The sequence below is a fragment of the Oryza brachyantha genome, chromosome 2 (assembly GCF_000231095.2).
Source record: "Oryza brachyantha chromosome 2, ObraRS2, whole genome shotgun sequence".
Lineage (NCBI taxonomy): Eukaryota > Viridiplantae > Streptophyta > Magnoliopsida > Poales > Poaceae > Oryza > Oryza brachyantha.
The window spans coordinates 1,210,508-1,230,750 of record NC_023164.2 but is presented as its reverse complement, the minus strand read 5'-3'; the positions used below and the strand labels follow the sequence as shown (position 1 = coordinate 1,230,750).

General features: G+C 39.5%; 2 protein-coding genes across 2 annotated transcripts; one reads left to right on the top strand and one right to left on the bottom strand.

Moving 5' to 3' along the window:
- Positions 1–78: 78 nt before the first annotated feature.
- LOC102720947 (anthranilate phosphoribosyltransferase) lies at positions 79–4,644 on the top strand. Its single transcript, XM_006646771.3, has 10 exons — positions 79–485; positions 962–1,441; positions 1,520–1,677; positions 1,823–1,906; positions 2,002–2,054; positions 2,382–2,463; positions 3,066–3,173; positions 3,464–3,587; positions 3,891–3,976; positions 4,185–4,644. The coding sequence occupies exons 1-10, from the start codon at positions 137–139 to the stop codon at positions 4,404–4,406; spliced, it is 1,746 nt and encodes a 581-aa protein (XP_006646834.2). The 5' UTR covers positions 79–136; the 3' UTR covers positions 4,407–4,644.
- Positions 4,645–7,179: 2,535 nt separating this feature from the next.
- Positions 7,180–20,176, bottom strand: LOC102720671 (extracellular matrix-binding protein ebh). Its single transcript, XM_006646770.3, has 8 exons — positions 20,045–20,176; positions 13,279–18,432; positions 11,908–12,294; positions 11,533–11,817; positions 11,031–11,111; positions 10,067–10,483; positions 9,685–9,981; positions 7,180–9,476 (listed from the first exon to the last, which is right to left on the bottom strand). The coding sequence occupies exons 1-8, from the start codon at positions 20,084–20,086 to the stop codon at positions 7,479–7,481; spliced, it is 8,661 nt and encodes a 2,886-aa protein (XP_006646833.1). The 5' UTR covers positions 20,087–20,176; the 3' UTR covers positions 7,180–7,478.
- Positions 20,177–20,243: the final 67 nt, after the last annotated feature.

Below are 20,243 nucleotides of genomic sequence, written 5' to 3'. Positions count from 1 at the left end.
GCCCCCCGGGCCCGGTTCATGGTGAACCAGGTTCGTTTCGCCCGGCCGGTTCGGCTTGGGTTGGGTTGGCTTGTTCGCTCGGCCGGGCGGGAAGGAGTCGTCGTCTTCTTCCTCCGGCTTTGACCTTGGGCGCGCCATGGAGTCGGTGCTCCTCAGGCCGCTCCCGAGCGCGGGACTGGGCCGTCGGGGGTCGCCGAGGGGGCCGAGGCGGGTCGGGGCGGTGGTGGGTTTTGGCGAGCGGAGCAGATGTTGGCGCGGGGTGGCGGTGGCGGCGGCGTCGTGGATGGAGGAGGCGGGCGTGGCGGTGCTGGAGGAGGGCGTGCGGCGGAACCCGGCGGTGTCGGACTCGTACCGGCCGCAGGGGATGCCGCGGCCGAACGCGACGGTGCTGGAGGCGCAGGCGCGGGTGTGCACGGGGCCCGAGCAGACGCGCCCGCTCGGGGAGGAGCAGGCCATGCGCGTCCTCGACACCATCCTCCGCTCCGGTGAGTGAGCCACACTGTCACAGTCACCCCATCCTCGCCGGCGGTGGCCTCTCACGCCCGCTGCTTCAGTTTTGGTGATTTCTAGCATCAATCCTCCGTTTCCACCGATCGTCTGTGCGGTGCGGGAGGAAATTTTGCTGCTTTAACCATCATTGCTGGAATTCACAACTCGAGTCCTATGACACTACGGATAGAGAAATGTGAATCCTTCTATGTAGGAAAATGCAAAATTTTGCTTGAAATGGAGCCTTCTAAAGTTTAGCTCCTTTTTATGAAACATTAGCTCATGATTTATGCTTAGTTGTACTCTGCCACAGTGTAATGCCAATGATTTATGCTTACAACTTGCTTATAAGTTTGTATTTGAGTGATAAACAAGCTTGCAGTAGGCCTGATTTGTGCTTTGGTTTATTTTATTTGGCTCTTTGCCTTTGTGTGCCAATCTTGTGATATGTTACTTATAAACTCTTGTGTAGCAATGGGAGAACTCAAAGATGAGCCAGTGTCCAGTGCACAGCTGGGTGCATTCTTTGCTGGCATGACAATAAGAGCTAATTCTTTTCCAGAAGCCACCCAATGGAGTGAGGGTGAGCGCCGTGCCATGAGCTTATTTTGGCCACGTCTTATCAATGTTCTTCCCCCCGAGGTGAAATTTATAGCAGATCCAGAAGGAACAATCATGGGAGCAAATGGTCTAACAGGACCTAGGTATGTTGGCCAAAGCACTGCAGAGATGAGACTCGTCGGTGCTTTGAGGGAAGTGCTTGCTGGTGGCCATTTGGGTTATGAGGAAGTTCAGTGTGTACTAAAGGATGTTCTACCAATTGAATTAGCGAATGAAAACTCAAAGATGGTTAGTGAAGCACTGCTGTCAGCATTTCTTATTGGACAGCGGATGAATAGGGAAACTGATCGTGAGCTCAAAGGATATTGTCTAGCCTTTGATGATGAACTAGGTAGCAGCTCCAAGCTAGTTTGTCGTTCTTAAACTGGATATAAAAAATTCATAACGCCATAACACCATGGTTTATCAGGTCCAACTCCAGTTGCTGATGTCAAATCCTTGACACACTATGGTGAGCCCTATGATGGAAATACACGCTTTTTCAGGAGTACTCTGTTTGTTGCAGCTGTTAGAGCCTGCTATGGTGAGGCTTGTCTCCTCCATGGTGTTGAATGGATGCCACCCAAGGTCAGTACAAAAGTATACCCATCAACAATCATCATACACTGGAGTTTTCTTTAATACTGTGGAGATTTTGGTTAGGAGATAGATAGACTTATCGATCATTTAATTTTGAAACTCCTCTGTATTACTTAATGACCAAGATTTTCAGGGTGGCATAACAGAAGGGCAGATGCTTAAATTCATGGGTGCAAATACGCATTTGTCCCCGTTACAGGCCAAAACACTATTGGAGGTGTGCATGAACTTCTGCCTAATTTTCGTGCAACACTTATTGTGTCTCCTGCTGACTGCATCAGATGATTATGACAACTGTGTGGTTGCTTTCAGGATGAGAGTACCGGTTTTGCATATCTGAATCTCCAAGAAGCTTGCCCACCATTGTAAGTTTGTGCTTCAGTGACCAAGTCTTGTCAACTTAGTATTCCTTTAGACATTTCAAATAATCAGGAACGGAACCTCAACCCATTTTTCTAAAGAAAATTGATCATGAGTTAAGTCCATAGAGCCATGAATTTTAGCAGCTAAGCTTTCTCAAGCAGCCCTTATCACATAGATCCCTCCCAGTATTTCAGAATGGAATCACTGCCTTTACATTTTGGGACTGCAGGAAACATATATGCTTTCCAGTTTAAAAGTTACATCTTTATAATATTTCTCTTTATATGCAATGTATCAAAATGTGTTCTTTCTACTCACTATTCTTCCAGATCATCGATTATTGGGATCAGGGAGCATATTAAGAAACGACCGCCATTGGCTACCTCTGAGAAAGTTCAGCAATTTGTGAGAGTAAGTAATTCTTCTCATCCATGATCCACCTGTAGTGCTTTATTGTGAGAAAGAGCAATATCATGATAGCATTACTATGGGTACAATTGTTCTAAATTCTGTATCGTCCTTTGTGTTTAATTTTTTATTGATACATTGTAGATTGTCTGTGCATATTATAGTACTATAGAACAGAAAATATTGCTCATGTTCCACAGCTGACAGATCTTTGATAAACTACTAACTTAAAGATCTAACACAACCTACTGTTTTCACTTATCAGTAAAATGCTTGATAGTTTAGTAGCTTTACATTTTCAGAGTGTTTCTTCAACACAATTAAACATAAAAAATGTTTTGACTAAAAGTCAAGATGACTGGAGTTATTTCTTGTAATACTGCAATTACATGTCGTTGAAGGTAAAAATATAACTAGTACTATTTTATGGGAATGCTTATTGATTTCTTATAAATTTGATGAAAATGCATTGTTATTATTATATATCCTTGATTTTTTTCAAGTATATTACTGTTGTAAATGCCATAAATGTTACTAACTGAAATAAATACTACTATGTACTTGTTAATTGTGAAAAGGCTTATTTGTCTTCACATTTTTGCTAGGCGCGGGGAAGAGAATCAATGGTTGCTGGATTTTATCATGTGGGCTATGAAGATCCATTGCTTATGCTAATGAGGAGGAGGACTGTTCATGCTGGACTAGTTGTAAAGGTATTGTCTCTTATTAATGTGTTATATTGAGGGTTTTTTAGCTTTATGTTACTGTTTAGATGTCTCTTCCCTCTAACCAAACCTATGGGTTTATTTGTGTGCTTGTTGTTAAGACCACATTGTAGAAATTGGCCTTTTTGCATTATAAACATTTCGAGTGCCATTTCTCAAGGATAGGACATTCTCCTGATTTTTTGAGCAAACAGTCTCTTTCCCTTCTTTATTATTCTCGGAGTGCAAATTCAGTAATTAAACATGGTCATTTTCTCAAATTTACGGTACACATGTAGGGTGAGGAGGGTGCACTTTCTATGACAACCAAAGAAAGATCGGTTCATGCATCAAAAGGACTTCCAGTGAACCATTGCTCAGGGTTCCGGACACCAAACAGCATAAATTTCTCCGAGGCTGATGGTAAAAGGAAAGCAATTTCTGTTTTTGTTTATTACAAATACTCCTCTTCATAGTGATCACTTATGTGTGTGTTGGCAATGAGCTGATGGGGCATTTGTTACTGCTAAGTGGCAGGGAATTGCTTGTGACTTTAGTATATGTTAAGTGTTCTCAAATTTAAGATTTCCACTACATCTTGGATGCTGATTTGTATAAAAAAAAGGTTTTTTGAATGCCTAGTCTGGATAGCTTGTTTTGAATGGCCAAGAACATAGCCAGGAGAATGAAATAATTTCAGACTGAGCTGTCTTGTTCATCTTTCAGGTATTTCTAGAGAGGGCTTCAAGGTCATTGTGAATGCTCAGGAACTGGGTTTTGAATCCACGGAAACTCCACGAACTGATAGATCAGTAAGCGATTTGCTCATGCTTGTGGTTGCTGCTATGTTAGTTTCATATTTCTATATTCCATCGACTTCAAATTCCAATAAAGGATAGCTGCCATCCATTCATCTTGGCCGATGCACATCCCTACTGTGTATCACCCTGACATGTTGACAGTATATTATATTTTACCGTAGTTATTATTTTTACTTACTGTATCTCTGGACTGAATCAGGTCCTGAAAAACTTGGAGCTTGGTTTGGCAGCACTGGGTGGGGAGAAAGGACCAACCTATGACCGAATAGTCCTTAATGCAGCCATGGTTGACCACTTGTTAGGCTGCACTGGAGCTGAGGATATCCAGTCAGCGCTTGAAAGGGCAAGAGAAGCCATTGACAGTGGTAAAGCTCTGAGTAGGCTCATGAATTACATAAAAATCACGCACAAAGTGTCCTAGTCGCGACTCGCAAGTGTGCTGGCTGTACAATTTTGGTTTCTTGTGCCATGGTGGAATTTTTTCATACACGACTGCTTTCAAGTTGCTCAGCAAACGTGAAGAACAGCCTGGACGTGAATAGTCACTTGCAAGGTCTTGTCAATAAATTAACTGAAAGTCTGAACTCTGAAACACTCCTTGTTGGAAATGTTAGCGTTGGGGAATACTACTACTTCATTAATCAAACTTTCTTTAGCCATGTATTCTGAGAGAATCTGGCTGTGTGTAAGCATATGCAATTCTGTTCATGGGATTTATGATCCAAAAAAGTGTGCTGGATTGCTGAATGCCTGCATCAGGACACAAGGGATGAACTATCTTGATTTTGATCGTGAAACAGAACCTGCATTTCTCGCTGTAAAGGATTATTTTGATGCCTGAATTTTGGTGTTCCTTTTGAATGCCTTCAACTATTTGTTTACACTACTTGTACAAGAGCTTTTCCAGTGGATGTTGCTACCACATTTCCAGTTTTGAACCCCTGATCTCTTCACTTTTTCTTTTTCTACTACTATAAAAGAGACAGTGATGGTGGTGATGAATCTGCCATCTATTCTACCCACCAAGTCTCTTCTATTTTTTAAAAGAAAAAATAACTTAGACATATATATCAAACCATTTTATTAATTCTACTTTAATAACATGCTAATAATATTTTTAATAAGATCTTATTGCAATGTATGGGTAATATGCTAGTTTGTAGAAAAATGTGCATGTACTTGAAGCTAATGCACAATCTTTTATATTCACATTCAAATTTTAAGTCGAGTTTTGGGCTCAAGTGGATCATTTGTGCTTCCATTTTGCTCTCTGGCCACCAATTCGCCAAGGCCAATTTCTGATCTATCTAAAATAGAAATGTACATTAGTTGCATGCGATTAAAATTGTATGCATAAAAAATTGAGGAACGGTAATAAAAAGTGACTTTAACTACGTGAACGTGTAATAAGCTACAAACCTGCTGTGCACGTTTTCTCCTGATAAAAATAAACATGCAAATTATGTTGAAAATTAACTTGTCAAATACTCATTTTGACCATTTAAATAAGGCATTTAAGTATTTAGAAGATAAACTCCAGAAGTTTTAACCCAACAGTTAATCAATATACTTGCATATTAGGTCTAAAAAGTTGTTATACGGTATTGAGTTTGTAGGTATCAAAAATCCACTCCCGCGGTTTCATATTTTAGACCAAGTATATGGAAAATAGAAACATAATAATATTTCCACAGCAAAACAATTTAGCAAAATGCATTCAATGCTATATTTAAACTAATCTGGTGCTATAGATGCTGCTATGTTTTTCTACAAACTTGACTAAATTTAAAAAAAAGATTGATTTAAACAAGTCAAAATGTCTTAAAAATATGAAACGGGGAAATGTTGTACAGGAAATTATTGATTAAACCTAAAAATTATGACCATGCAAATCAAAATTCATCCTTGTAATAGGAATTTTCTCCAAGCCCTTGTTCCTGTGTCCTTTTTCTCTTGCTTAATATTTCCTATGTTTCACATTATAAGACTTTTTAGTTTTATCTAGATTCACATATGTGCTAATGAATCTAGCCTGTGTTTGATTAGAGGGGAAGAGGGTTAGTTATCCGACATGAAAAACATAGTAATAGATTAGCACACGATTAATTAATTATTAATTATTAAAAAATATAAATAAAATAATATGATTTCTTAAAATAACTTTTCTATAGAAAAATTTTAAAAAAAATACGCCGTTTAGCTGTTCGGAAAGGAGGAAAACAAAGGAGGGCTTAGATATCTACGCCAAGGTGTCGAACGGGGCCCTGGACACATATACGAGGCAATCCCTAACGGAGCTAGTGAATTTTGGCCTGAAAAACGGCCCAGTGAAATAAAAATCCTCGAAGGCCCATCTGCCATCGCGTTCCTCGTTAGCGGCGGATGAGTCATACGCCGCTACAATGGCCGGCGGTTGATGGTGGGGGGAGTTACGGCTGGTTCGCCTTCTCACCCTCAGGCGCCATGGCTGCGCCACCGCCGCCGCTGCCGCCATTTCCGCCCTCACCAAGCTCGAGAGAGGCGGGGGCGGAGCACAATGTGAAACGAGGGCAGCAACTCTTGTGGGGGTGATTAGAAGGAGCGAAGGCGGCGAACAGCGCCCGCTTCGGTAGCAGGTCTGTGGTCTCCACTCCACGGCGTGCCCGCCACCTGCTCGACGATAGTTCTCCGCCGCCGCCCTCACATTTCATGTCCGGGTTGCGCGCTGTCATGTGCCGGGGATGGCCGTGGCCCGTGGATCCTGCAGAATCCACGACGATGGATGGTTTTTTGTTGTATGCAATCAGTGTCGAATGGAAGTTGCTTCCTGCAATATTGCGTTGGGGATTTTCATCGTGGATAGCATGGTTGAGCATGGCAATGGGAACAGATTTATCACATCCCATTAGGTTAGTTTCTACAATATCTTTTTCTTTTCTTCAGCATTTCTTTACAACTTTTTAGATTACTCCTGTAGAATACTACATGTTGAAACCGCTGTAAAAGCACTTTCTGTGCAGCATTCATTTTGCTTATCCAGCTGAAGGCGTAGCTTAACAACATGAGTAGATGTTTCTTTCTCTAAGGAGTATGAACTGTGATTTCTTTGTATTCATTCGCATGTAAAACCCATCTTACCATGTTTCAGCTCTAGCCATAGCTAGAGCAATACACAGCATAACATCACATTGTGCCATGAAGAAGTGTATAATATATTGCACGATTACCACGAAAACAACGCATGCATATCAGCAAGGAAATAACAAAGAAAAATATGCCATTTACATGTTGTCCACTTCACACTCCAAGTTTGTCAAACAATTACTAATTTTATGGGAACTTGGATTACACACTGCCTGCCTATATTTACAAGCGTCTTTGAAAACACAGCAATTTAATGAATCATTCATACAAAATTACAGATACCTTGAGGTTCACTAAACCCATTGCAATATCCTACACCTCCAAAAATACATATTGTACAAGAATTACATGCTCTAAGATGAATTGAATTTTATGACTTTGGTGATTCAGATTTTGTGTGCCCAGGTTTACCAATGATGGCTTTCTTCACTTTTGCTAGTTGATGCTTCACTTTTGATCCAACACCAGACAAAATGTTGTGCTTTTTATGTGATACCTTCTGTTCTGCTCCTCGTTCTTCGACCTTCATTGTTATTTCATCGTTATTATTAGTTTCCTCTTCAGCCTTTGTTTTCTCATCACAAGTCTTCTCTTCTGTCTTATTTGTTTCATCCACCTTTGGACTATGTTCTTCATCTGTGCTGAATTCTGGCTTTGTTATCTTCACAAAATTTTCTTCAGTCTCAGAAGTAGCTTTTGGTGAAACCACATGGAGACCACTTTCCTGAACCTGCGAATCAAACAATTCTTGCTCTTCATTAGATTTTATGGCAGGCTCTGTTATTGCCATAAATTTCTGGCTTCCTTCAGTTTCTTTAAGGAACTTTTGCGCAACAACTTCCTGCTCCTCCTGCAGATCAGAGTCTTCAAGCTTATGCTCCATCACAATTTGGTTTTCAGCTGATTCATCTTTTTTATCTTGGTTAACATGCAAATTTGGAATATGTGAGGGTATATCAAGAGCCTTGTCAAATTTGCTGACTTCATTGTTTGAGATCTTACTCTCTTTCTTATCTATGCATGTCAAACTTGCTGGAATTTCCTTTTCATAAGCAAAATCTCTCTGAGTGTAGCTAACTGGTTCAGTGGTTTCAGTTGTCTGCTCATCAGAAATTGCTTCAGAATATGTTTCTTTCGACTTATCATCATGTAAATTTTCCATCTGTTCTTCAGTTTCTCCACTTGTAATTGTATACTGGTTCTCTTTCTTTTCTACTGCTTCACTTTCCACTTGAACCTCAGTAATACTTCTCACTTCAACATAGGAAGTTTCAATGGTCTCTTCTTGTTCTGTGCAAGGAGGGCTTTGAATACTGTCGTCATCGTTAGGCAATTTTGCAGTGTTGCCTATATCTGGTTCTGTCAAGGAGAGTGTTTGCTCAGCCTTTGCATCATGTCCGTTTTCATGTGAAGACTCATGTGGAAGTTCTGTTCCTACTTCCTCCAAAGCATCCTCTTGTGAAGCCTTTGGGATTGTTATGTCAACTTGGTTTCTATTCAAGCTTCCTTTTTCAGTTTCTATTTCCACTGCCACATTTTCCTGACAAACAGTATCAAATGACTTTTCATCGAACTCAAAGTCTCTAGCTTCCACCTTTTTGTTCAGATCATCTGCCTTGGTTGATATCAGTTTGCTAGAATTCTCATCCTGGGCATTATCTTGGTATATTGGCGCTTCCAAATCAAGAGTGTTCTTTTTGAGCTCTTCATCAGTTTCTAATGATTTTTGGATGTCCAGCTCGACATCATGACTCTGTTCTTTTTCTGGCTCTTTTGTTTCTTCAGAGCCTTCTACCTTTTCCATTTCTTGTTCGAAGGTGACCTTTTCATCTACCATATTTTCTACTGGAAATGACACCGAACTTTCTTCTTGTTGCGAATTGATCAAAGAACTGTCATCGTTCATAGTTTCTTCTTGCTTCTTTTCTACCTCTGTTTCTGAATCTTTTGTTGGATCATCATTCTCTTTTCCCAATATTAGGTTCATCAGGAAACTAGAGACAGGTAAATAATCTTGCTCAGATTCTTTCTGATCCTCTTTCTGTGCACCACCAAGTTCTGGATCCTGCATGTCTCCTTCATCTTGTTGTTTGGTTACTTGATACTCTTCCTGCTCTTCTGGTTCAGCAGGCAGTGCCTTCTCTGGTGACTTGGACTCTTTTCCTGTATCATCCAAGCCAGATCCCTTCTCAGTTGAGTTTTCATCCTGTATAGGATGCACAGGAAGATCAAGCTTGTAATCTTCCATCTCGTTGTTCATATTTTCTTCCTTTAATTCTGTAATTGCAGATGAAACATCAAGGTTCCTTCTGGTGTCCTCAGATGTCTTAAGACTTCCATCAGATGGTACGCCATCAGCTCCACTAGCCTAAATGGAATGGTAAAAAATAGATTAGAAGGACTAAATATTAGGAAACAAAATAATCCTATACATTATGGCTATATATTCGATCTTGTACACTGCATTGGTTATATATATACAGTCACCCCCCTCATTGAGGTGTGAGGTGTTCTCTTCTATTTCCTCTACACTAAACATAAATCTTGAATAAAGATAATGAGTTCTGACTTCTGACCTTATCACATATATCTTCCTTGGGTTTGACCACTTCAGTTGTTGCAGTATTGTTTGTCTCCATTTTCTTGATATGGCCAGTTTCAATGTTTTCAATTGCATCTGCATTAGTTGCTTCCTGATATTGTCTGTTTTGATTTATATCTGAGGCGTTCTCTGTTTCATGCTCAGGCAAGGGATTGGTTATAGACAAATTATTGTAATTATTTGTCTCAACAATTGACATATCAAGTTTTGGATGCACATCTTCAGCTTCTACACCATTGTTCTCTGTGGCCGCCGACTTTTCATCTTCAACCTGAATGATGGAAAAGTATTAGTTTTATTGCACGCAGATTCTGGGACAAAACATCAGAGTATAACTTTTTTAAGTGTATTATTACCTGGTGATGAATGCTCAAGTCGTGATCAACATCACTTTGATTGGATGTTTCCACATCAAATTCAGGAAAGGCCTCGAATCCTTTCTTTTCATCTGTATTTTCAACTTCTCTGGGCTCTGCACTTGTATTTTCAGGTGTGATTTCTGCATAGGAAATTCTGGTATCGTCCATTTTACTGCCTGCACTGTGTTGTTCATCAGTATGGAGTTGGGATGTCTCTTCCTTTTGAGTTGTGGTCAGGGATTCATCATGGCGAACAACATTGTCTTCATTTTGCACTTCTTGTTTTTCTTCTGCACCTTCAATCACTTTATCTGATTCTTGAATGGCATGCATCTCAACGTTGACTTTGTCTAGGTATTCTTTCTCTGCTCTGTGCAGTCTGTACTGATCATTCTGTGGAACAACTATAGGATTCTGCACAACAGATAGGACAGCTCATTACTCTGATGATTGTGATAGCATTAAAGTAAATAAATAATGACAGCTACTATGCTTTTGGGATGCCATATTCAGAAATGAGTTATCCATAATAGACATGCAACTGTTGGTAGAAACTGGGAGATGTTCATTTAGAGAAGAGCTGGCACTCAAAAGGCTTGCACTTTTTCTTTTTCCTTTTTTTTGGGGGGCGGGTCGGCTGAATCAGTCAACCGGATTTTGATTAAGAATAGAAAGAATGGAGTAAGAAGGGTCAACAGCCAAGCTCATAGATAAATCTGCTAATTAAATTGCATGCATATACTGTGAATGAAATAATATTACAAAGTAGCAGAACTCAAGTTCATATCTCTTCACTTTTTTTATTGCTTTATAACTGGTTATCTTTTCCATTTTCTATTTATTTTCACTTAAGAGGACTGTTTTCTGCCTTTTCTTAGAAAGAGTAAAATGACTACAAACATTCTTTTGAATGTTTATGAAATCATGTATATTGGGTAATATTCACTTCAACAAATCTTACATTCTCTAGCATTTGGTCATTTGAAAGGACTGAGTCAGCTTGAAGATCTCTCTCCAGAGATGATGCCAAACAAGATTCGACCTACAAGTTGAGTAAAACATAGCAATGTCTTTAGTATAGGCAATGAGAAACTTTCACCAAATCCACTACCATGTTCTTCGATATAGATTCAAACATATTGATTCTAATCGCAGCATAAGTGACTGTATTTACATCTTTCTTAAAGGTGCTTCTACTTTAAAAGTGAGTCCATCATAATAATCCACTATGCTAGGAGAAACAATCAGTAATGCTTTAAATTTGCATTGTCAAATGAAATAAAAAGAAAGAGACGATAGTGCTAAAAAGAATTCTTAGTTAACTGTCTGATGAAAAGATTTTGTTTACCAAGTTTCCAATACTTATATTTGCATTTTCTATTTGTAAACTTAACAGTTTTCAGTTAGTTGAACTAGAAATGTCTAAATTTCTCACACTGCATCGATGGAAATTCTGTGCTGACCTCTTCATTTCTAATTTCACCATTTGTTTCATCCTGTTCACTACTTGAAGTGTTTGCTACCACTGCATCCTTTTCACTGTTCTCCTGCACATCTTCATTGTAATTTTTGGCAGAAACCTCTGGAGTACCGTCATTGTTTGGTCCATTCCCTTCTTCAGTTTCTTCTTTTATTTCTGTGATGTTTTTAACCATCGCATCTGCAGTTGTTGGGATTGAATCGTTGGATATATGTTGAGTTACTTCATCATTGAGAACTTCAGTAGCCCCTGTATCTGTTTGTTCAGCCTGCAAAATTTCATTGAATAGTAACTTGCTTTCATTGTGCTTCTTATTAGAAGAAATTTTGATGAAAATAGAACAAGAAAAGATCTTCACCTCAAATGCATCAATGGACTCTACTTGTGTATCTATGATGAAATCAGCCGTCTTGTCATCATGTTTCTGTTCATTAGACGGGAGTTCTTCCTTTTTCTTCTCAATCTCCTCATATTCTTTTCCCTGTTGATCCAAGTTAACGCTCTTCACGGCATCATCCTGTTGCCCAATGACTATGGTATCCACCGATCTTTCACAAACTTGTGTTTGAAGCATCACATCATGAAGTTTCTCGTTATCTTGAACATTTGATATCTGGCCTGAATCATGTTTATCTAGATTTGTATTGTTTGAAGTCTCTATTGTATCTTCAGTAGAAATGTGATCATGTTCCTCAGATCTGTTCACACTTGTCTGAGTTGTTTCACCCAATTCCGATGTTTTATCCTGTATGAAATACTCTAGTGAGTTGCCCTGCAAGTATCCTAAAATTCAAAAAACTACATGTGTATTTTGGAATTCAGACTGATAGAACTCTCTTGGGTGCAGCAGTGGGCATGCAAGATGTTATTCCACTCTCCTAAGTTTTTTTCTTAAAAAAAACAACTGCTGGGGTTTGCACAATTATAGCACTGAAATATAACACTATTTTAAAATTTAATTTGCAGTTATAAGTTATAACTGTAACCATGTAATGCAAGTTTGACTCGATGTGGCAATAGATATTTATGCATTCGCTGTTCAGTTACTCTGCGAGAACCGTGCCTAGCTTGGTTGGCAAGGGTTGGTGACTTTCCCTACAGACCCAGGTTTGATCTCTCGACCTGCTCATATTCCACCTGGATTAAACGAAGGGTTGGAAAATATGGTGGATTCTTCTATCTTAATTCCATTGGATGGCTAACCCCTCCTAGCCATCCCAACATTTTTTTCAGTTACTCTGCATTCTATTTTGTAGCTTTTGAACTCTAATTACAAACTCTGTGTTTTCTCAAACTTTGTGTATTAATTTAACTAAATAATTTGTAACCACTAGTTTAAAACTTGATGTGTTTGGTTTATGTCTTGTCAAACAATATAGTAGTCAACCTACAAACCATAATGTATTTACTGATGGTTGATAGCTGTTGTTATGTGCCTATTAGTAGACACTGTGTTGTCGAAAGTTAGATATACCAAGAATTCAAGATTATTCACTTCAATGTCGTAAGTGAATCGTGAAAACCATCATTAGTGATCATCTGCTTGAGAAATCAGTCCTTATAGTAGAAAATTTTAGCAGTTAGCAGTTAGCGCTTTATGTATATTGTAAACATTTTAGATGGATGCAAGAAATCATTGGTTGTTTGAACATTTTAGATGGAGCACTACCTAAAATTTTGCAGCCAGCTGATCTAGACATTTTAGATGGGGTACTTAATTTGAACATACCTTTAGCTCTGCTAACTCATGTATATCATCCTTGACCTTTTCATGCACTGAAATCACATCATCGATTCCTTTGCCCAAGTTTTCTTCGTTTGACTCCACAGGATAATCTTGTAGTGCTTGTGCATTATCTGTTGGAGATGGATCCACTGAAATATCTGTCTGTTCATAGAAGATTTCTTCACCACCAGTGTCTCCGGTGCCCTCTATTTCTTTCACAGCATCCAAGACATTCACTTGTTGAACACCATGAGTCAACTCAGCAGCTGATAGATTACTTTCTGAAGATTGCTCCACTAAAGAAACTGCTTGGCCTGTATGGGAGGTTTCTTCAGAATCAGTAGCATCAATATCCTTGATTTCTTCCACTGATTCTAGTTCATGCCCTTGATCAATATCAACAGATTGGTCGATTTCATTTGCAACTTTGTCTTCTGCAGTTGGATCATTAGGGGTAACAATGTTGCTTTGGCTGGATGTTTCTTCTGCCTCTATGAGTTGATTGTCCTCACTATATTTGGTTAGTTCAATCTGCTGCACGGGTTGGACATAAAAAGGTTGTTCAGTTACCAGTTCACTGCTTTCTTGAGCTGCTTTCTTAGTTTCTTTATGTTCATTTTCTTTGACTTCTACCACTGAGTTGTTCTCCTGCACATCTTGATCATCAACATTTGTCTCAACCTCTGTTGTTGACTCCTCAAGGGTAGAAACTCCATTTTTCTGGTAATCTTCAGTTTCCACATGTTCAGTGCCTTTAGTTTGTTCTGTTGAATCCAGTTCTTGTGCTTGCTGAATATCGTAAGATGGCTCACTCTTTAGTAAATCTCTTTCTTGCACTGCCTCTTCAGGAGTAGAGAAGGTACTGAGTTCAGAGGATTCCTCAGTTTTGACATATTTACTGTCCTCGGTTTCTTGATCTGTTAAACTCTGCACAGGTTGACTGGCAAAAGTTGTCTCAGTTACTATTGTGATCTCTCCTGTTGGAGTAAGCTCGTCAGAAGTAGAAACGATGCTTTCTGGGGTTTCCCCTGGATGTTCTGCAGTAGCAATGTACTTCATGTCTTCAACTGATTCTTGCTCTGCAACTTGTTGAATGTCAACATCCGGTGCGCTTGCTGTTATTATATCATCTTCAGCAAGTTCCTTGATGCTTTCAACGTTACTATCATGAGGGACTGTTTCCGTTTCCATGGCTTCACTGCCCTTCATCTCTTCGTCTGGCAGGCCAGTTTCTATTATATTATGTTCTTTTTCAGCTGGCTCAGTGCTCTTGATCTCCTCTAGTTCTGGCTTATGTTCTTCTGAAGCTGCATCCTCGGCAAGAGCAACATTGCCTTTCACATCCTCATTGAGTTCCTTGACGCCTGCAGTCGTGCTCTCATAAGGGATCAATTCAGTCGCTATGACTTTAGTGTCCATCTCTTCTCCTGGAAGGTCGCTTGCTGCTGTATTATCATCTACTTCAACAGATTCAATATTTTTACTCTCTTCTACTTCTGCTTCCTGAACTGGTGATGTATCAACAGTTGCCTCAGTTGCTAGTATATGTTCTTCGGGAGCTGCCTCCTCAGAAAGTACAGCACTACTCACATCTTCACTATCTTCAATTACTACTGATGATTCCTCCACTTGAGTGTCAGAACTTGGTTCTTCTTTTGTTACAGTCTCTTGCAGATTAAACTCCTCAGAACTAGAAACATTATGAGATGGGATGACTCCTTGAGGTTCAAGAACTTCAGTTTCCTTGAATTCAACTGATTCTTGCTCCTGAAGTTGCTGGTTACCAACATTTTGTTCAGTTGCTGCATTATCTTGTGTTTCTATTTCCTCCACACTAGCAACATTGCTGTCATGGAGTGTTGGTTCAGTGTCTCTCATCTGTTCTGATGATTCTGTCATCTCTGGCTCACTTGTCCAATTACCTTCAACAGCAGCATCATGCGTTTGATGGGAAGCTTCTTCTGTTTCACCATCTACAGTGTACCTTATTTCTTCTGGTTCAAGCTCCTTTGCTTGCACATTATTGGCTGGCTCACTTGCTAATAGACTGTCTTCTTGAGCTGTCCCCTCAACAATAGCCTCACTGCTTTGGTCAGGTATTTCTAAGGCCTTCATATCATCATGTTCAGTTGTTAATTCTGGTCCATCATTTTGTGTTTCTCTGTCATCAAAACCAAGTTCTCTTGCTGCAGCATTTTCTTCTGAAGCAGACTCCTTGGAAGTAGAAACAATGTTTTGCTGGGAGATGAATTCAGGTTCAGTAGCTTCCGTGTCCTTCATATCCTGGACTGATCCCATTTCTAGGATGCGTTGTTCACCTTCTGTTAAATTTTCTTCAGTTGCTTGCTCCTCGCATTGGGTAATATTGCTTTGGTGGACAATTTCTTGATCTTCGGAGACTTCAGCACTGCTCACTTCTGCTGATACAATCACATTTGTCTCGCATGTGGTTGGATTAACTTCTAGATGTTTCTTCTGAGGGACAGCATCATCCTTTTGATGGACACTCGAATCAACAAATTCAGCTTTATTTATTTCTTCTGATTCCAGCTCCTGCATTGGTTGTGTATGAGCAGTTGACACGCTTTCAAGTATGTTATCTCCTTGAGTTGCCTCCCCAGCAAAAACCTCATTACTTTGGTCAGTGTTTTCTTCAGTTTCTGTATCTTTGCTGTCCTCAATGGCCTCTATTGATCCTGCAATAGTTAGCTCTCGAGTGTTTGTTTCACTTGCTGTTACACTATCTTCTGGAGTAGGCTCCTCAGAAATAGAAGCATTGCTTTCCTGGGGAATTGATTCAGTTTTAGTGTCTTCAGTTTCCTTTATTTCTACTGTTGACTCTGTGTTCTCTGTCTCACATTCTGTTGTTTTCACTTCTTCATCTGGATCGTTGAAAGGAGCAGAATGTCTGTTGTTGAAATCTTCTTCTGTTTCAAAAGGTTCAGGGTTCTTGTTTTCTTCTGATTCAAGACCCTGCAGTTGCAGTTCAGCAATATTCTCAATTGTCTGAACATTGTTTTCTTTTTCTACATCATCGACAGTTGCCACATTAGATGGTTCTACAACATCATCAACTTTTCTTTCCTTGATTTCTTCTGATGACTCTGCATCTTGTACTTCTTGAGAAACACAGCTTGGTCCTTTTTCTGTGCCATCATCTTCCACAGCATCCTCCTTAGAAGTAGCAATAGTTCTTTCATGGGAGATTCCTTGAATCTCAGCAGCTTCAGTACCCTTCACTTCCATTGAATCTTGTTCCAGGGAATGCTGAACTTCATCATTATGTGGCTTACTTGATGTTGAATTATCTTCTATTGGCAGTTCTGTGGAAATAGCAGCAGGGGATTGGTGGGTGATTTCTTCAGTTTCAGTGGCTTCAATTTCCTTTGCCTCTTCTAGTTCATCAGTGTCAGCTATACCACCTTCTTGATGTAAGTTACTGAAGGCAGCAGCCTCTTCTGCTAGTTCTGTTGCATGTGGTTCACTTGCCCCGGTACCATCTTCTTGATTTAAGCTGCTGAAGATAGAAGGATTTGTTTTGTCTGAAGCTTCATCATCTTGCTTAGTTTCTTCTTGTTCCAACTCCTGCACTGGTTGTATATCTTCTGGTGGCTCACTTGGTATTACCTTATCTTGAACTGCATCTTCAGAAAAAGCCATATTGCTCTGACTGGCTACTTCTTCAGCTTCGACAGCACTAGGGTCCTTGGTTTCTTCTGGTTCGGTGTTCGGTATATGTTGGATATCAGAACTGGGATCTGTAGTTGCTGCATGATCTTGAATTGTCTCATCAAAAGCAACACTACTTTGTTGCACTATTTCTTCAGTATCAACTGCTTCAGCATCTTTTACCTCTTCTACTGATCCCTGGTTTTGCTCTTCTTTGATATCAACAGTTACCCCCCTTGTAGTGGCATCATCTTCTGGAGTTCTCTCCCCACCAGTGACCACATTGCTCTCATGGCAAATTTCTTCAGCTTTTACAGATAAACTCTCATTGGTTTTTAAAACAGGTTCTTGATTCGGAGCTTCTTGCTCATCAATTGGCATCTTGTCGGTTAGTTTAGTTTTAGGCACATCAGGTTCCTTGTTTTCAGATATCTCTTCCTGTAACACCTCTGCATCCATGTCATCGACTTGCTTACTCTGTTGATCTGCTACTTTGACCTCTTCTTCTGCATGTTCTGCAATAACTTTCTCTTCTGGATAGCTCTCTTTGTGGCAAGTTTCTTCAGCTTTTATGGACAAACTGGCATTGGTTTCTAAAGCTGGTTCTTGACCCAGAGCTCCTTGATCATCAATTGACGCCTCATCGGCTTCTTCAGTTTTAGGCACATCAGGTTCCTTGCTTTCAGATATCTCTTCCTGCAACACCTCTGCATCCATATCATCAGCTTGTTTACTCTGTTGATCTTGTACTTTGGCTTCTTCGTCTGCATGTTCTACGATAAATTTATCCTCATCTTTAGTCGATTCATCTGTTTCTTTGTTTCCATCTATAGTATCTGGAATGGCATTAAAGTCGTCCACATTAGGCTTCAGAGGAGACTTGATTCCAGGCAGAGTTTGGGCTAGAACCTCATCATCAGGAAGACTTGTCATGATTGCAGGTTGTGTATCCTTGGTTTCTTTTGATGGATCCAGATCATAAGCATCAACTGTTTGCTCAATAGCATTATCAATTTCCTGTACCATGGTGTCATTCATTACATGACCTTCAAAACCTTGTTGGCCATGATCCGTGGCCTCTGCATTCTCAAATTTGGGAAGGGTGATATCTTCTGATGCACTCTCTCCATGGCTGAGAGAATCAGTTACCTCCTCTTCATTACGTTTGTTTCTCTGATAGGTACCTATTCCCTCTGGTGAAGTTTCTACCTGCTCTTGACTTTCCTGATTAGTTTCATGGGGCTGCTCAGTTGACATATTCTCTTCTTTATCCACATGCCCATTCAGAGAGGATGCCATGCCATTTAGATTATGTTCTGAAGGAATTGTGGTTTCAGAGGGTGCTTCTACTAAAACTTGGTCCTCTGGAATCTTCAATATTCCTCCAGTTGAATCCATGGTTCGCGCCTCACACTTTATCTCTTTAATAGAAGAATGCTTGCTGTCAAGTTGTGTTTGCAAATCGTTTGCAGCTTCCATTTGAACTTCCTGAGAAATATAAAGGTTTATCCAACATATAAAACTAGAGATCATAAAACTAATACGCTGCATGCGATGTTGTGTTGTCATTATTACATTTTTATTTCTTATTAGAAAGTTAGGAATTGACAATGACTACCCATATATTTGAGGACAATATATTTTCCAAATAAAAAATGATATCATATTATATAAACTGCTAAAAATGTGCATCTATGTATTCAAATACTCCGTATCCATTAACATTGTTCAGCTTCAATTGTAATCCGTACAAGGGGACATCCAAAAACATAATTACTACAGCATTACAGACCACATATGAAGTGCCCACTGTCCAGCATGACAGAAAGGATTTCCACTTGGCAACTTTGTTTTTACCAATGAATGACACTGATGGCACATGCAGCCATGCAGGTTCAGTCAGACTGCATGTAAGAGTATCTATTTCATAGTTCTAGTACACCAACTAGTCAACAAAAAACAGGCTAACTTATTGAATAATATGGTAATGCCACATGCTAACCCAGGTGGCACACCTAATTGAAGACTAAAGGCTATGCTCCTGAATCTGGAATGCGGACATCCTAACTGGAAAACATTGTGCCTGTCTTAGGAGTCTATACTAATTCTTGGATGAATTAGGATTATCAGGAGTATGGAGTGCTTATATTTGTTAGATTAGTTCGACAACTATATGCTTATGCATGCTTCAGGTAAACTACTACATGCCTGTGTTACATTGACACAAAGTCTGATTAATCTTTTAATAATTATATACTGTTTCTGACTGTTAATGTATTTGCTTTCTGTGTATAGGTAAAAGTAAAATTATAGAAGTAAATGTTAGTATACCTTTTAAATGACACTATTTCTAGTTTTTTTTTTCACAAAATTAATGAAGGAAATATCAAGTTGGGTGAAAGAGTACTGGTAATGATTTTCTTTTGTGAAAATAAAAGAGAAGAGCGTACAGTTCTTATTCTTTCTGAATAGGTTAGATACTGATAAACAGGACCCTTTTAAACAAATCTAACTTTGTGTAACTAAATAAAGAAATGATTAAATGAAATTATGAAAAGGTCAGCATCTCAATTCAGTTTGCTATAAACCAAAGGGAAAGTTGATTACTCATTTACTGTGAGCTAGCCTACTGCATAGTTTAAGCCCATGCTTTGCTTCTGAAGATTGTTTAGGAAAACTAATGAACTCAGTGCTGGATTTTGTTTAGGAACACAAATGAACTCAGGCTGGCATACTACATGAAGAGCATCCATAGAACCCTTGAAAGAAAAGAGCATCCATAGAAGCTATGGAGGAGGTTAGCATAAGAGATCATGAAACAAGAAGACATGGTGATGATTTTCCTTGCGAAGGGCAAAACTCTGATTAGCTGATGCATATATGCTCAAAATGAAGCAAGCAGTAAGACGTGGTGATGTTTTACCTTGCGAATTGGCCAAAGTATGGTTAAATGATGCATACAGAGCTGATCACCATGTTGGTGATTTCTGCAACACTGAAGCTCTCTACGTAGTTTTGCATATGCACAAAGTATGCATGCATGGAAACAGAAACAAGCAAGTTCTGCAGGAGCCAGAGACTATGAGAAGCCATTTCTTACCAGGCCATCTGTTGTTTCCCGTGTTTCTTCTTCCGTCGCCATTGCTCCAGATCAGGACGGGAAGAAATCAGGATGGGAAGAAGAAACAAAGTGAAAACAAAAGAAAGAACGAGCAAAAGAAAGAAAGAGAGGCTTCTTCCCTATAAAGTCTTGTGGGCGCTTGAAAAGATGGTGGTCTTTATACCACCCTTTCTTCTGT

Bases quoted from the DNA above. Each gene is read 5' to 3' on its own strand.
- LOC102720947 (XM_006646771.3), top strand. From the start codon at position 137: ATGGAGTCGGTGCTCCTCAGGCCGCTCCCGAGCGCGGGACTGGGCCGT. The intron at 486-961 runs GTGAGTGAGCCA...ACTCTTGTGTAG, and splicing joins CGACACCATCCTCCGCTCCG to CAATGGGAGAACTCAAAGAT. The intron at 2,464-3,065 runs GTAAGTAATTCT...CATTTTTGCTAG, and splicing joins AAGTTCAGCAATTTGTGAGA to GCGCGGGGAAGAGAATCAAT.
- LOC102720671 (XM_006646770.3), bottom strand. From the start codon at position 20,086: ATGGCGACGGAAGAAGAAACACGGGAAACAACAGATGGCCTG. The intron at 11,818-11,907 runs GTGAAGATCTTT...GAAATTTTGCAG, and splicing joins AGTCCATTGATGCATTTGAG to GCTGAACAAACAGATACAGG. The intron at 9,982-10,066 runs GTAATAATACAC...TCCATCATTCAG, and splicing joins ACTTGAGCATTCATCACCAG to GTTGAAGATGAAAAGTCGGC.